The sequence below is a fragment of the Pseudonaja textilis genome, chromosome 7, assembly GCF_049901715.1.
Source record: "Pseudonaja textilis isolate UNSWEBS1 chromosome 7, rPseTex1.2, whole genome shotgun sequence".
NCBI lineage: Eukaryota > Metazoa > Chordata > Lepidosauria > Squamata > Elapidae > Pseudonaja > Pseudonaja textilis.
The window spans coordinates 17,767,153-17,782,039 of NC_141996.1; the positions used below are offsets into that span (position 1 = coordinate 17,767,153).

A 14,887-nucleotide genomic window follows, 5' to 3' on the forward strand; every position below is an offset into this window, starting at 1 on the left:
AAACAGTGTAACTAAGAAAAAAAAAAAGATAGGTATTATTGTAATACCTTTTTTATTCTCTATATTCAGTTTTCTAATGAATTAGAGATTTATTGCAAGGAATCGAAACATTCTCATGTTTAGCCTTCATAACTGACCATTTATTAAAATCTTCATTTATGCTTAGGGTTTTTATTTTATTTTACTGATTACATTTTGAGCCCATCCTTCTCCTAGATAACTGTGGGCAGCTTACAATTTAAAACCAATATTTAAAATAACATAATTGACTGGATATTGAAAGAACATTTCACCTGTTTTCATGAAATCATTAAATAACTTTAACACAGCCAATTTAAGAAAGAGAATAATTGCATCCCATTAGTTTTATCCTCTATGACAGTGGTGGCTAGCCTTTTTGGGCTCCCATGCGGAAAACTGCACACGCACTTGCGCAGCACGCTTGCATGCCAGCACCCAGAAGACACGCTCCCCCCCCACCCCCTGCGTGCGCCCCGTGTGCCACGCATCTCTATGCATGCACACGCATCTCTCCTGCCCCTGCACGCCAGATACCCAACAATCAGCCGTCAGACGGGTGGTACACACGCATGCACAGTGGGGCTCTTCCGGGTGACCTTTCGCGTGCCATAGGTTCGCCATCACGGCTCTATAAAATACTCCATGAAAGCAAAAGTTGGACTAATTTGATGAGGGGGGCTGCTTGGGTCATGCTCACATGTCAACAATTTGGAAATGCATCAGATGGCAGAGGGACCAAAGGAGAATTTGGGTATAGTATTGATTCATGTGCTGATTGTATCTAATTTTCTTTTTGAGGAGTCCCTTCAAAAATCAACCTTGACTCTTGACAACTTGCTGGAGAAGTCCTGGCACTTTTCTTGGCCAAAATTTAGTTTGTCATAAAATGGGGCAAAATTCACTTAACCAATGTCTCGCTTTACAGCAGAAATTTTGGGGCCAATCGTTGTCATAAGCGAGACATTGGTTAAGTGAATTTTGCCCCATTTTATGACCTTTCTTGCTACAGTTGTGAAGTGAATCATTACAGTTGATAACATAGCAGCATGGTTGATACATGAATCTGGCTTCCCCATTGCTTTTGCTTGTCCAAAGGTTGCAAAAGGTGATCACATGATTCTGGGCCCCAGCAAGGGTCATAACAACCCAGATTTGAAGTTCTCATGGCCACCCCTCCCCCCGGGATCACATGGTTGCATCTTGGGTGCTTGGCTACCGGCCTACATTTATGGCCATTTGCCGCATCCTACAGTTACATGACCATGATTTACATTTGGGGGGGCAGAAACTACCATTTAATTCCAGTTTCCAGAAAAATAGCCCTCTCTAAGTAGTTTTACAGAGTCAGCATATTGCCCCCAACAATCTGTGTCCTCATTTTACCGATCTCGGAAGGACAGAAGGCTGAGTCAACCTTGAGCCTGGTGGGATTTGAACTGCCAAATTGTAGGCAGCTGGCAGCCAGCAGAAGTAGCCTGCAGTAATGCACTCTAACCACTGTGCTACTGAGGCAACACTCATTTCAATGAGCTCATTTAATGACCACAGCATGTGCTTAATGACTGCAGTGTTTGCTTACCAACTTAAGCAAATATGTTTAATTATCGTAATGATTTGCTTAATGATCGCCACAAAAACATCCCTAAAATCCGATTGGTCACGTGGTGAGTTGATTAATGGCAAAACAATTTATGACCATAATTTGTATCTTGATTAGGGTCATACATCAAGGACAGCCTGTAAAGTTTAATTCGGGCATGATCCTAATCCAGAAATTCGGTTACAACGGATTAGCTCTTGAACCTGGTTTCAATGAATGTGGTTTAGGCCCACTCAAAACTGATTCATCAGGGAAGCAAAATGAACTGTTGTGAAACAATAATCTACTAATGTACAATTACATCATCTGTTTCAGCCATTGGCTCAGAGAAGTTACAATTAGCCTGAATATCAGGGAGAGGAACTCCACCTTGATACATAAGTTTAAATATAAACAAATAGCCTGAAAACACCCTTCTAATACTTCTGTAGACTAGTTGGTACATAGCAATATCTGCTCAACTGAAGACTGAGTTAATTTCATTACTGTGGTTACCTAGCTTCATTAAGCCTAGAGGTTCTTTAAAAAGATGGCATAATTTGAATATTTACATGCTTGTGATTAGAGATAAAAGACAATGTTCTTCATATCTGTACACACCACACCACTGCTTAATTTATACCTTACATGCAGTCTAGTTAGACAACTTATTGTCTCTATTGTAATCTTCTAATCTGGTATCTTTCAAATGAATTTAGCTTATAAACTTGTGCAAGGCAGCCTATAAGTTAGAATTTTAAATGGGCTTTTGGGATGTATATGCTTGTTATACTTGCTTACAAGGGGGGATAAGTGCCACTGAGGTACTTTTGAGTAAACACATATTAGTGTTTTTTCTTGAAGATGTTTTGCTTCTCATCCAAGAAGCTTCATCGATTCTGGCAGAATGACGGGTGGTGGAGGAGGAAGGATTAGTTTTGACATGATAGGGGTGGTGGAAGGATCATATTTCTTTGTAGTCATTTGGTCCTTAACACTTATGATCCTTCCATCCCCCCCACTATCCTGCCAGAACTGATGAAGCTTTTTGGATGAGAAGCGAAACTTGTCTTCAAGGAAAACCAAAGAAAGTCCAGTTGCCTTTTAAAAAACACATTTGAGACAATCATAACCTAGATGATTGAAAATCTCCATAGACACATCACTGTGTTATAGAAATATGCCTTCTCACTGGAAGGAGTGGCATAACAGCATTTTTGTTTGTGCAATTTATTTTTTTATGCTAATGGAAAGAAATCCAGCTACAGTGGTACACAAAAAAGGCCAATTTCTATTTGCCTTGGGATATTGCTGCTAATTAAATTCCAAGCTAAGCCATTAATTTCCTTAAGGATAAGGAGAAAACTTGAGATTTGTGAATTAAATGCTTTCAAACACTCCCTTTGTTTCAATGATAGATATTACCAAGTTTAATAAGGGCATATTCAAATGATATGTGTTCAAACATGTGATCTCAATCAGCACCACTAAATACTTGCCAAATGGAAGCTAGTTTTAATCTGTTATTTTAGTGCCATGTTGACCATTCAAAGTTTTGGGCTGCCATTCTGCCTAAGAATTGGGGGACTTAAAATCCAGCATATCTGAAGGCAGTAGATTTGAGAATCTATTCTAAGGGCCAAGCTTATTATAACATATAAGGTGGACGGATCATGGTCTTTAGACTGTTGAACAGAGATAGAAGATAGTAGAAGATGTACAAGTTGATCTTTTCCAGTATATTTTAAACAATTGTTTAAAAAAAAAAATATTTTATTGCCACCTAGACTAGATTGGAAATGAAAAAAGCTTAGAAAAACTGTGAATTTTTATGGGTTAAGAATTTTTAAGTAGCAGCTTATTCTTTTTTCTCAATTCTACAGCGTATTTTTGTTTTTTGCTCTGGTTCTAGTTACTGGACCATTGATTCCAAGCAATCAAAAACAATAAATAGATTTAAGAACCACAAAGTTCTGTCCTACTTTAATATATATTTGGAATGGATATATATTTGTTTCTCATCAAATATAAGCAGCATTTTTAAAAAATATCACTTTTTAATGAAGAAAGGTAAAATTGCCAAGATTGGCTGATTGGTCTAAATCCCATTTGCCTAAATTTCCATGTAGATATCTTGCAATGTGAAAAAGAGGGAATTGATAGAATTATTGATACCTGCAAAGTTAATTTATAAAATCATTCCTGCCTCTCCTTCACAAAAAGCTTGGAAACATTTTCTCCTCCTAAGAAGACCTCAAAGGGTCAATGCTATGAGTAACACTCTTCAACAAGGGTAGATATTGACAAGGAGTATTATCAAAAATGAAGATGTAAAATCAATATTATCCATTAGCATTTATGTTCTCTAGTGGATAAGTCCAATGCAGATTCCAAGAACACTCCTGTGACCTGTAGACTTCAACTCCCAGAATTCCTTACCCAGACAAATATATTTCCCAAATTCCAAGCAGCATAGCTGAATTCTCAGAGATGCAGCTTTAGCATATTTGGAAGATGCTACACTGGAAAAGGAAGAACAATACTTCCATAACACTCAGAAAAACTATGTGGACATCACATTATACAAGAAAGACTATGAAGAGCCAACATATGTATGAAAACAAATAAAAATATCTAATGTTTAATTTGGGGTAATTCATGATATTTTGTACACGAGATTTAGGATACGATGGCATGCAACTAAATAAGAATCACTGACCTAACGCAAAGCAATCCCATTCCAGCGACTAACAACCCAACTGAACTCTTTGGAGTTCAGGATCACTCTTTGTTATCGAAGCAAGCTATAGAGCAAAGTCCCCTAAAGAAAGAATTAGAGAGTTTCGGAGGAATTTTAAAAATGAAACAAAGTCCAGAAGCAAAGCAGTCTATGTTCAGACAACAGCTTCATTTTGCCTTGTTAGGAGCCAATACTAAGTTTATTTATATATTTATTTATAAGGTATATAAATAGTATTATTCAAACTCTACATTGTATAGAAAATTAACTTTATACACCCTTCAAATGAAGATGATGTCTTTAATATGGAAATGAACAGGTAACAGACAAAATATTCTGAAAATTAACATCACAAAACTCAGGCTCAAATCTTTCAATTTGCAAGTATATGGATAGTCCTCAACTTATGACCACAATTGAGCCCAAAATTTCTGTTGCTAAGTGAGACATTTGTTCAGTGAGTTTTGCCCAATTTTACAACCTTTCTTGCTGCAGTTGTTAAGTGAATCACTGCGGTTGTTAAATTAGTGACACAGTTGTAAAGTGAATCTGGCTTCTCCATTGCCTTTGCTTATCGGAAGATCGCAAATAGTGATCACACAACCCTAGGACACTGCAACTGTCATAAATATGAGCCAGTTGCCAAGTGTGCGAGTTTTGTTCATGTGACCATAGAGATGCCACAGTAGTTGTGTGGAAAATGGTCATAAGTCACTTTTTTTCAGTGCCATTGTAACTTTGAACACTCCGTAAATGAACTGTTGTAAGTTGAGGACTACTTGTACTCAATTTGTCTGTATATTCTATGTTACAAATGCTAATAGTCAAAAACAAATGAGCATATTGTAGCAGAAGAAGCTCAAATATGTGTTGGAGTTTCATTATAGGAAGGGTATCAGTCTCGCATTGTCACGATGGCATCACATGATGTATCGGGACTTTTTTCCACTTGGCTAAACTGGACGTGAGCATGGCCAGGGTGTGACGCATCCGGCCCCGAGGCCGGGAGTTTGACAACCTTGCCTTATAGGTTTAGTTTGAAAAGAAATAAATTACATACAATGAAACTAACTCTCAAGGAGTTGGACACAGGAAGCCCGTGATTTTAATCAGATACTTGAACTCACAGTATCCTGATATAAACTGAAATTGACAAGACTTGTTTTCATATGGCACTATCCCAAATGAGTCTCCTGATCAAAATGAGAATTACACGAAAAGCCTTACTTACCTATGAGGCTTTCTATGATGCAATTTTAGTAACACAGTTTTATTATTCCATTCAGATGACCCAGATTTGACTTTTGATGCTAATATGTAGGATGTTTTGTAATGCTTATATATACAAACAGCTGGCTCATAATGAGATGAATTGCTGGGAGGCACTGATGCTTACAATTTCTCTAGTGAAGGGAGCATCAGAACAGACCTTTCCTTGGGAACAAAGCTTAAGGCACTGTCACAAAGGAAAAGGAAAATACTTCCTTTCAATGTTTGAAGGCCAGTCATGTACAGTATTATAAATCAGTAATAAAAGGCCATTTAATACACAGTCCTATTCTTTTTTTTAACCAGAAGAAAACCCAAATGTACTCAGTTGGGTTTACTTCAAATAAATTTATCAAAGCACTCTTTTGAAATATCCAAGATGTACCAAAAAACCCCCCCAAAAAACCCATTGGAAATGATCCAGGATGTAGTCAGTGCCTTCCCTTTATCCTGTGTGCTTAAGAGAAAGAAAACAGCCCAAACATTTAAAAAAAAATCTAAGAAAAACAGATATAACTTCATACAAATGAACCAGGAATCTACAAGAGTTGTGGACAGGAAATAGTTTGAATTCAAGTTTTGGAACTACTGTAGAAAAAATTGAACACCTTGGAATACGTTCCTCGGAGTACCTGCTCCTGTCCTCACTTCTCTGAGGCTCTTTTGTTTTACTCTCAGCAATACTATAAATTTGCCAAGCAGCTGAAATCTGTCTGTATTGCCTCAAGACCAACTGGGTTCTTTTCTAACTCAACAATTTTATCTTTCTTGTAAAGGAAATGTATGCTGCCTGACAAATCTGGGAACTAAATGTACACCCAAGTTAGACTGGAGTGAAGCAATCTACAGCTGTAAAAAAAACCACCTGGGGCTCAGGAATAGAAATCAGATGAACCAATGGTCCAATGCTCAGGAAGGACGAGGGTGAGATCCAAATAGCTGTTACCCGTATCCTAAAAGGAGCATAAAGATTTAGATAGCATCTCTTGCTCTTTGTGAAAGGCGCCTTCTTCCAATGTGTTGCCTTCCAGATGGGTAGGATTAAGCTTCCTACATTTCGGGAAAAGCAACAGGTTTGCAAAGAATCTGGTTTGGTGCAGAACTGCAAACGCCGACCCGCCAAGAGAGGATCTCCTACCTCAGCCTTTCTTTTTCGGCTTTTTTGAGTTGCGAGTCCCGCTCCAACACCTTGAGGATCTGCCGGGCTTCCTCGCCATTTAAGAAACTCAGATCTATTCCGCGGGATGACCGACTCATTCTGGATTTAGCGCTCTGGAGGTCAGCCGGGCTGTTCACCTTTGACTCTCGCGCTGCGTCACCGGCATCGCCCGGCGCGCCTTGCCCGGAAAGCGCAGCTTCGGACCCGACAAGTGAAATAAGGAGACTGCGGGACGACCAGAGTTCGCTCGTCGCGAATCGGGATAGGGAGAACTAAAGCAGGTAGTCAACGCACTCAGCCCCTACCTGCCAGAGACCTTGAGCGATTGACAGCTCACTTGACTAATCCCTGCGATTGCCGCTTGAATCCGAAAGTCGGAACGCGCCAATCGCTGACTCGAGGAGGGGCGGGATCTCCCTTTCTCAAGGTGTCTCTGAGTCGCCGCGTTTCTCCTTCTCAAATATTGGCTTTTTAAAGGCCTCTGGACAGAAATGTTTGCTTTGTTTCCGGCCGACGCATTTGTAAAAGGTGTGAAAGATAAATATACTGTAAAGATAGGCCAAAGGAGTGAATGTAACTTTCAGATCAGTGGCACAAGTTTTAGAGGCGCTGTTATTTCTAACATTCAAAGAGACTTGGGCAAAAGTCAAGTAGCTATGGTAGAAACTAAGCCATAATATCCTGAAATTTGTATTTATCATATAAATGTGTGAACTTGATTAGCATAATCATCCCAACCTAGGTGCATCAACTCTCAAAACTCTTGAGTACAGGTAGTCCTTGACCTACAACAGTTCATTTAGTGATTGCCCAAAGTTACAACGGCACCAAAAAAGTGACTTATGACCATTTTTCACACTTATGACCATTTCACCATCCCCTCTGGTCATAATTCAGCATCCCCTCTGATCAAAATTCCGACTCTTGACAACCAACTCCTGCCAGTTACAGTGTCCTGGGGTCCTATGATCACCTTCTGCAACCTGCTGACGAGCAAAATCAATGGGGAAGCAAGATTCATTTAATAACCTTGTTACTAACTTAACATCTGCAGTGATTCACTTACTGACTGTGGCAAGAAAAGTTGTAAAATGGAGTAAAACTCATTTAACAAATGTCTCACTTAGCAACATAAATTTTGGCCTCAGTTGTGATCATAATTTGAGGACTATCTGTAATAACCATGAGAAGTGTGTGTGTGTGTGTGTGTGTGTGAATTCTGTGAGTTGAGAATTACACATGCAATAGACAAATTAGTAAGAGCTAGTTTAATCTGTATGAATCCAGCCATTCCTGATTTATTCAAAAAAATTAAGCAAACTATCATTTGGCTTTAGCCCACCATTGAAGAAGATGGATAAAGAGAAGTGTTCATGTAATGACTGGTGAGGCAGAGGTATACATGCAATGGTGCATCTAGAGTTGAATCTCGAAAGCAAAAATGGCCAAAAATGCAGCTAAAGATTAGCAAGTAATAAAGGCAAAGGTCAAAAGTTATTGCAGCAATCATCAGAGGGTAAAGACTAGAAAGTTACCACTGTTCATTTTGATATTGTTATTTTAAAAATACTTTAGATTTGCTTGTAAAATGGTTCTAAAAGCAAAAGTATTTTTCAAACTTGGCTATTTTAACATGTGTGGACTTCAACTCTCAGAATTCCTCAGCAAGTTAACATTTATTATGCCCCAGAAAAAGATGCAGAGGCGGGTTATTTTGTCTGTTTCTTTCAAGCTGTGGCTGATTAGGAAAAAAAAATCATATTCATGCTTTAAAGTTTATTCTACAGTTTATTCCCTTTTTTAAAAGTATTTTTTTCAACTTTAATGATCAGTATGGCTAAGATACATTTTCCCAGACATAAACATTACTACAGACTTTTACAGAACACAAGGTAACTCATAGACTCTTCAAATTTTTATATTTAAATTTGAAGAGTCTATAGGTTGGTTTCTGTCAAATGTAATACCTTTTTAAATCACATAAAGCTAGCCTCAATATCTGGATGAAAAATTTGTGGAGATAATTAGCATCACACATAGTTTAGTTTTACTAAAGCAGGTGCTAAGATATATAATATTATTGAATGAGCCATCTAGTTTTATTCTTAGGCTTTCAAGTTTGATATAGTGCTGTAAATGGAAGGTTTTATACTCTATAGTAAAAGTTGAAAAAATGGCAATGATGCAAAAAAACCCACCCCTAGTTGAAATACTAAAAAAAAAATATATGGAAAAATTGTTCGTAAGAAAAGCAAAAATAATGTGATAACCTCACAGCAATTATCCTAGAGGTGCTGAAGAACTGTAGAATCCAGTCTGTTCCTGATTGAATTAATTGCTCTGGGAGATAACTGTGATAATTACAAGATAATGTGCAAGACAAGTTTAATTAAATCAATTAATTAAATTACAGAAAAAGTTACACTATGGAACAAATGCAAATATGTAGTACTCCTTGGTTCTATACTAAAAATAGAAAAGATAAGAAAGCCCTTGATGGAGTGTCCAAATCCCTCCCTAACAACTACTGCCCTGTTTTAGCTGTTTTAAAGTTTTTTTATAAGTGTCAATAAATTGAAAGTTGATAATTTAAATAAAGTTTAACAATAAACTTTATATGCCCCCCAACTTCCAGAGACTCTGGGCAGTTTCAATCCCTTGCTTTAGTATTTGTATTATTTCACCACAATAATACCTCACTTATTCACAGATGCCTCTATAGCAGGAGTGTCAAACTCAAGCCCCCAGAGCCAGAGCCAGCCCACGGGGATGCTTAGATCTGGCCTGCAGGGCCACCCTGGAAACAGTGAAGGGCTGGCCCACAGTACCTCTGCCAGTGAAAAGGGAGTTCGGGAGCCCATTTTCACTGGCAGAGTACTCAGGCTACCATAAGCGACCCCAACATGAGTGACATCGAGCTAGCCATGCCCACCTGGCCACAACCACCTTGCCCCCCCCCCCAAGGTCAAATACAACCCTGATGTGGCCCTCAATGAAATCGAGTTTGATTTCACCCCTGCTCTATGGATATAAGCTTACAAATATTTTATTATATGGCATTCAGTGTGCTTTTCTTGTTTGCGGTGTTGGGGAAAATTGTGCATATGTATAGGCACATTTGCTGCCATTCATGAGAATAAGTCTTTAAGGTCTCAAGTAAAATTGTGTGGAATTTTAATAGTAAGTGTATCGACTTCCTTGATTCATGTGATCCTTGCGTTGTGTGAGAGAGCTCCCATGATAAAATTAATTTGAAGAACAATGTAGGAAAATAGAATCCACACTGAAAGGCTAAGATGATAACATGGAAAAATGAGGACAATTGTGAAAGTTGTTGACAGCAACCAAAAATCTTGAAGCATTTTTGATCCATAAAATGCTGTTCACCTCACTGCAATTCTTATTATATCAAGATATATAGCTATATGCCAACCTTAAATAGCATATGGGTATATTTTGCTTGATATATTTCTGTAGTAAGCAGTTGCTCATGGCCCAGTCTTATAATTTACATGTGCCTTCGAGGTGCTGTAGTACTTAGCAGATGGAATCAGGATTGCAATTGTGGAGATTAATTTTGCTTTTCATCAACACTCTAGCTTTCTCATCATAATCCAACTTGTTTTTAACCTTCTAACCTAGTCTGTTTGACTGGGAAGTTCTTTTTCCATTCCCTCTTTTAAAGAAAGCTTCAGAAAAATAAACTGCCAGCCTCACCAGCTGCTTTATATGGACTGAGTAAAGAAAATAAACTGCCAGCCTCACCAGCTGCTTTATATGAACTGAGAAGGAAGCACTACAGTACTTTGGTCTTTACCTCAGGCCCATTTTCTGTTTCACCAGTACCATAACATGCTCTATTGTAAGACATTCCGATGATGAATATTCTAACTAAGAAATTGCTGAGTTGTGGGCTAGATATAGCCGGCACTCAAAAAAGCATCAGCTTTCTCATTATTGAAACTTAAATGTATTTTCCTCGGAGATCCATGTTTTTTTAAGTTCTACAACCTCAGAATGACATTGGCAATTGTCAAACTAAACAAATCAGAAACAGTTCCATTGTTTCAATATAAAATTGCCTTGACTAGATAGAATGAGAGGAAAGCAGTTTTTAAAGAAAATGATGTACTGTTGAAGGGAGGTTAGAACAATTTTCCTCTTCATTTCTGTTTTAAAAATGGAAACTAACTGGGCCAGTTAGAGCAGGGTTCTTATGAGATGGCTGGGATGGGTGTGGAAAGGGTGAAGAACCATACATATTATTTTGTGTTCTGTCAGTGGAAAATAAGATATACATATAACAAACAAATAGATAAAATACAATGTTTTCTGAATTTTTTTGCTTGTTGTGTAAATTAAAGATGTTTAATCTTTGTTTGATCTTTGCAATGCCATGATCATTTAAATTGCTGTAGGTAAAAATGAATACAAAACTGATCTATACAATACCGTAAAACTAAATTACAAATAAATTGTCCATTGAAGGTGGTACTGGCAAGCAATGTCTCACATAAACAAAACAATCCTTATCTTACAGAAAGTCAGCAATAGGAGATTATGTGTAGCTATGGAGAAGGTCTCCATTTGGGTCCATGTCTTTCTCATCTCAAGGCGCTTGGACTATAAACGTTTCTATCAGGGAAGATGGCACAGGATGGTCAGAATCCATTTGATGGAGATGTTTCTTAAAGAAATCCAAAGCTGGGTCATATAAATGTATACTTTCAATTGGTCTCAAAAGTATTGATACCCAGGACAAACAATGACAGAATCAGCATTATGCAGCAAAAGTTCACATCTAGTCATTATGTTTTGGATCAATTGTAGCTTCTGAATGGTTTATAATCGAGCAAAAAAAAAAAAAGGATTCATACAGATTTTCTTCAGTGTATGTGTTTTTAATGGTAAAAATGTATGGTTTGCAGAATCTTGAGAAACTCTGCGGGTCTCCTTTATTTTTGAGTTTATTAATGCAGTCTTTTTGAATGCTTGAATGTCTGTTTACATGACGGACTAAGTCTATTAGATAAGCTACTTTCTAAAGATATAAGTCTTTCTTCCTTAGTTTCAGGAGCATATCCTACATCTGAAGACTGGGCACAAATTGTCAAACACAGCTGGATTTAAAAAAAAGAGCCTCTTCAAGAGAGATTATAGCACTGCCTCCTTCAGGGTTGATGGCACCTCACCCTGTCTCAAACAGGCATTAATCTCTGCCCAAATCCAGTCCAACACGTCCTTCCCATTGCCTGAAGAAGTCAGGCTAGGCAAGAATCCAGCCATAAATGACAACATTCCTGCTACATAGTTCCCATTCATTCCCTCAAATTCCACACAAAACAGAGGTGGTGGAAGCAGGTTTGACAAATTCTGGAGAACTGGTAGCGAACATTTTGAGTAGTTCAGAGAACTGGCAAATATTACCTCTGCCTCCCAAGTCCCAGTTGATCGGCTGGGTCTTCTTTTGTTGCTCTGCACAGGAAAGCGGAGCTGGAAAGCAGGTTAGTGGGGTGGGGAGGGAATGGGATTTTGCGGTATCCTTCCCCTGGAGTGGGAATGGAGATTTTACAGTATCTTTCCCCTGCCACACCTACCAAGCCATGTCCACAAGCCACACCACGCCCACCAAGCCACACCCACAGAACCAGTAGTAAACATTTTTTGAATCCCACCACTGACACAACGAATCTCAAATAACACTGCAAGACAGCACCTTGTTAAACTCTGTCCAACTGGCATTCCGCACTAAATGAAGCATCAGTAACTTCATCTGTAAAGGGTCTCACAACCATGTCCCAGAAATCTGCCTATCCTTCAGTCAGTGCAATTAAGTGAGATTCCACCAATCTGTTAAGAACATAGAAGGATACACATTTTACTGCTGCTACCACTACAGAACAGGTGCAAATATGAGCATATACCTTTGTTGTATCATATTCCTATTCACAAAATTATAAAATAATTAAAGATTAAGGATGATGCTCAGATTGGAATCACTATCCTTAAAGGGATACAGGTGAAAATATTAAGCAGATTAGTTCAGGTCTCATTTGGAATTTTATATTTTTAGATTAAATTGGTTATTGATTTTAAATTTAATGGATCATTGTGGATCTTATTTGAAGGCTGCTGTGGTTTGTAATGCCTGGAAAAAATGTTGGCATGTATTCTGCACTACCCAGAAAAACTCCTAATAAAGAGGTTACCATATGTTAGCTGGGACCACATTCCTTTCTTTACACTCATTAAGGATGAGTCAAGGAGAGAAGGAGCCAACAAAGCTGTTTTTTTGTTATTTAAGTGGAGACCAATCTTACTCCAGGCAAAGATGGTGATCTCTCTGCTTATTCAAGGTATGCAATGGCACAGAAAAAAATAAGTCAAAGCACATATATCATCATGTGACAATACTTTATGTTAGGAAATTAGCATGTACAAATTAGGTAACACCTGAGGGTGCTGTGATAAAGCATTGTATTATTGTACATAATTTATCAGCTGCCAAATCCCAAATAACTATTGTTATGTTCTGCAGCTTTGCCTTTGGTGTTCCTATCCTCAATCTGGAAAAAATAAATAAAAAACAATTCTAAAAGAAACACGGTTTGTGAGGAACACCCCTTCCTACTAAAGTCAACAGGTGTAGGTTATTGCTAGTGTTTATTTTTTGTTAGCACTCTTTCCATCCAAGTCCCAATGGTCATCAGAAAGAGAAATCGATATAATTTCCATCTCACAACATCGATGGAAAGAGGTCAAGAGAATCTGCTTTATCTAGGAATCTATATTTACTATACTGTCTAAAATCTTCTCTAAAAACAAACATTGGATATTTGGACATGTTTGTCAGATCAATAGAAAGCATTTTAAGGAGTGGTTGCACCATCTTTTTCTTTAAGGTAGCTAATATAAAACGTAGATTACCCCTTGAAACAACCAAATGCACACTGGCTGCCCTAAGGGGATAGAGGGAATATTAATTTGGATCACACTCACTTCTGATATTTGAAAGCAATCAAAAAGTGTGTGTATATAATTTCTCCACTTAATAAGTGCTATCAAGGATTAGCTGTTTATTTTAGAATTTGTCCTTCTTCCTATCCATAAAATCTTGACACATCTTGCTTGAAAAAGAGAGCTGAAATTTTTAGAAACTTTGTGATTGCATGAAATTGATTTTTTTCTCTCTTTAAAAGACTGTACATTCTTTCCTTTTCCTATATTGCACTTCCAACACTACAGGTTATTTACCTTCCATTGTACACCCTAGTTTTTCTAAGTGTCTCAGTATGGCATAATTAGGGAGACACACCTGCTCAATGCATCATAATTGCATCATATGGCTAAAATGAAACAGTGAAAATAAAAAAGCACAATATGCTGGGTGGAATTCATGCAAAAAATACTGTTAGTCCATATGTTTATCTGGAAATCACAGTGTAATCCTGTTTGTGTCTACCCAAACTTGTCCTTTTGGATAAAGTCCAGTGGAATAGAATATTGGAGCGTTTTCATTCCAAGAGTGTGTGTGTCAAGATGGTTGATGTACATAAAAAGGAAGAGTTTTGATTGTGTGGTTGCAGGAGTTATTCTAACTTATGATCAGAGACACAGACTCAAATATCTCATGTCTGAAATTTGATAGCATGGTTTTATGTTATTGTTGTTGTTTTGTTAAAAATAAGAAATTTCGACCAATGCACTCATCAGATAAAGGTACAGTTAGTCCTTGACTTATAACCACAATTGAGCCCAAAATGTTTGTTGCTAAGTGAAACATTTGTTAAGTGAATTTTGTCCCATTTTATGAACGTTCATGCCACAGTTAAGTGAATCGCTGCAGCTGTTACAGGGGTGGAATGCTACCGGTTCGGCCCAGTTCTATAGAACCAGTAGCTCTGAGGAGCAGCAGACATCGAACTGGTTCAGTGCAATGACCTTTTGGTCATTTGTTTGGCCCTTCTGCCCACTCGGGCTTTTGGCTGTCCTTTATTTCCTGCCTTTTCAACCTCATCTGCTTTGTCCTGGCGTCACAGCTGATGTCTTTTAGCAAATGTTGTACATGCATGCGCAGCGCAAAACGCAACTCTCACCGAACCGGTAGTAACACCAGTTG

At 38.0% G+C, this 14,887-nt stretch overlaps 1 protein-coding gene across 2 annotated transcripts in view; it reads right to left on the minus strand.

Annotated features, from left to right (window-relative positions):
- Window positions 1–7,090, minus strand: part of EXPH5 (exophilin 5) — a 59,121-nt gene extending 52,031 nt beyond the window's left edge. Inside the window, exon 1 of one of the 2 annotated variants that reach the window (XM_026721028.2) lies at window positions 6,748–7,090. In XM_026721028.2, coding sequence (XP_026576813.1) covers window positions 6,748–6,866 — 119 coding nt within the window. In that variant the 5' untranslated portion in view covers window positions 6,867–7,090. The remainder of the gene's footprint in view (window positions 1–6,747) is intronic. The other variant, XM_087937120.1, reaches the window with a different exon arrangement.
- Between the last annotated feature and the right edge of the window lie 7,797 nt (window positions 7,091–14,887).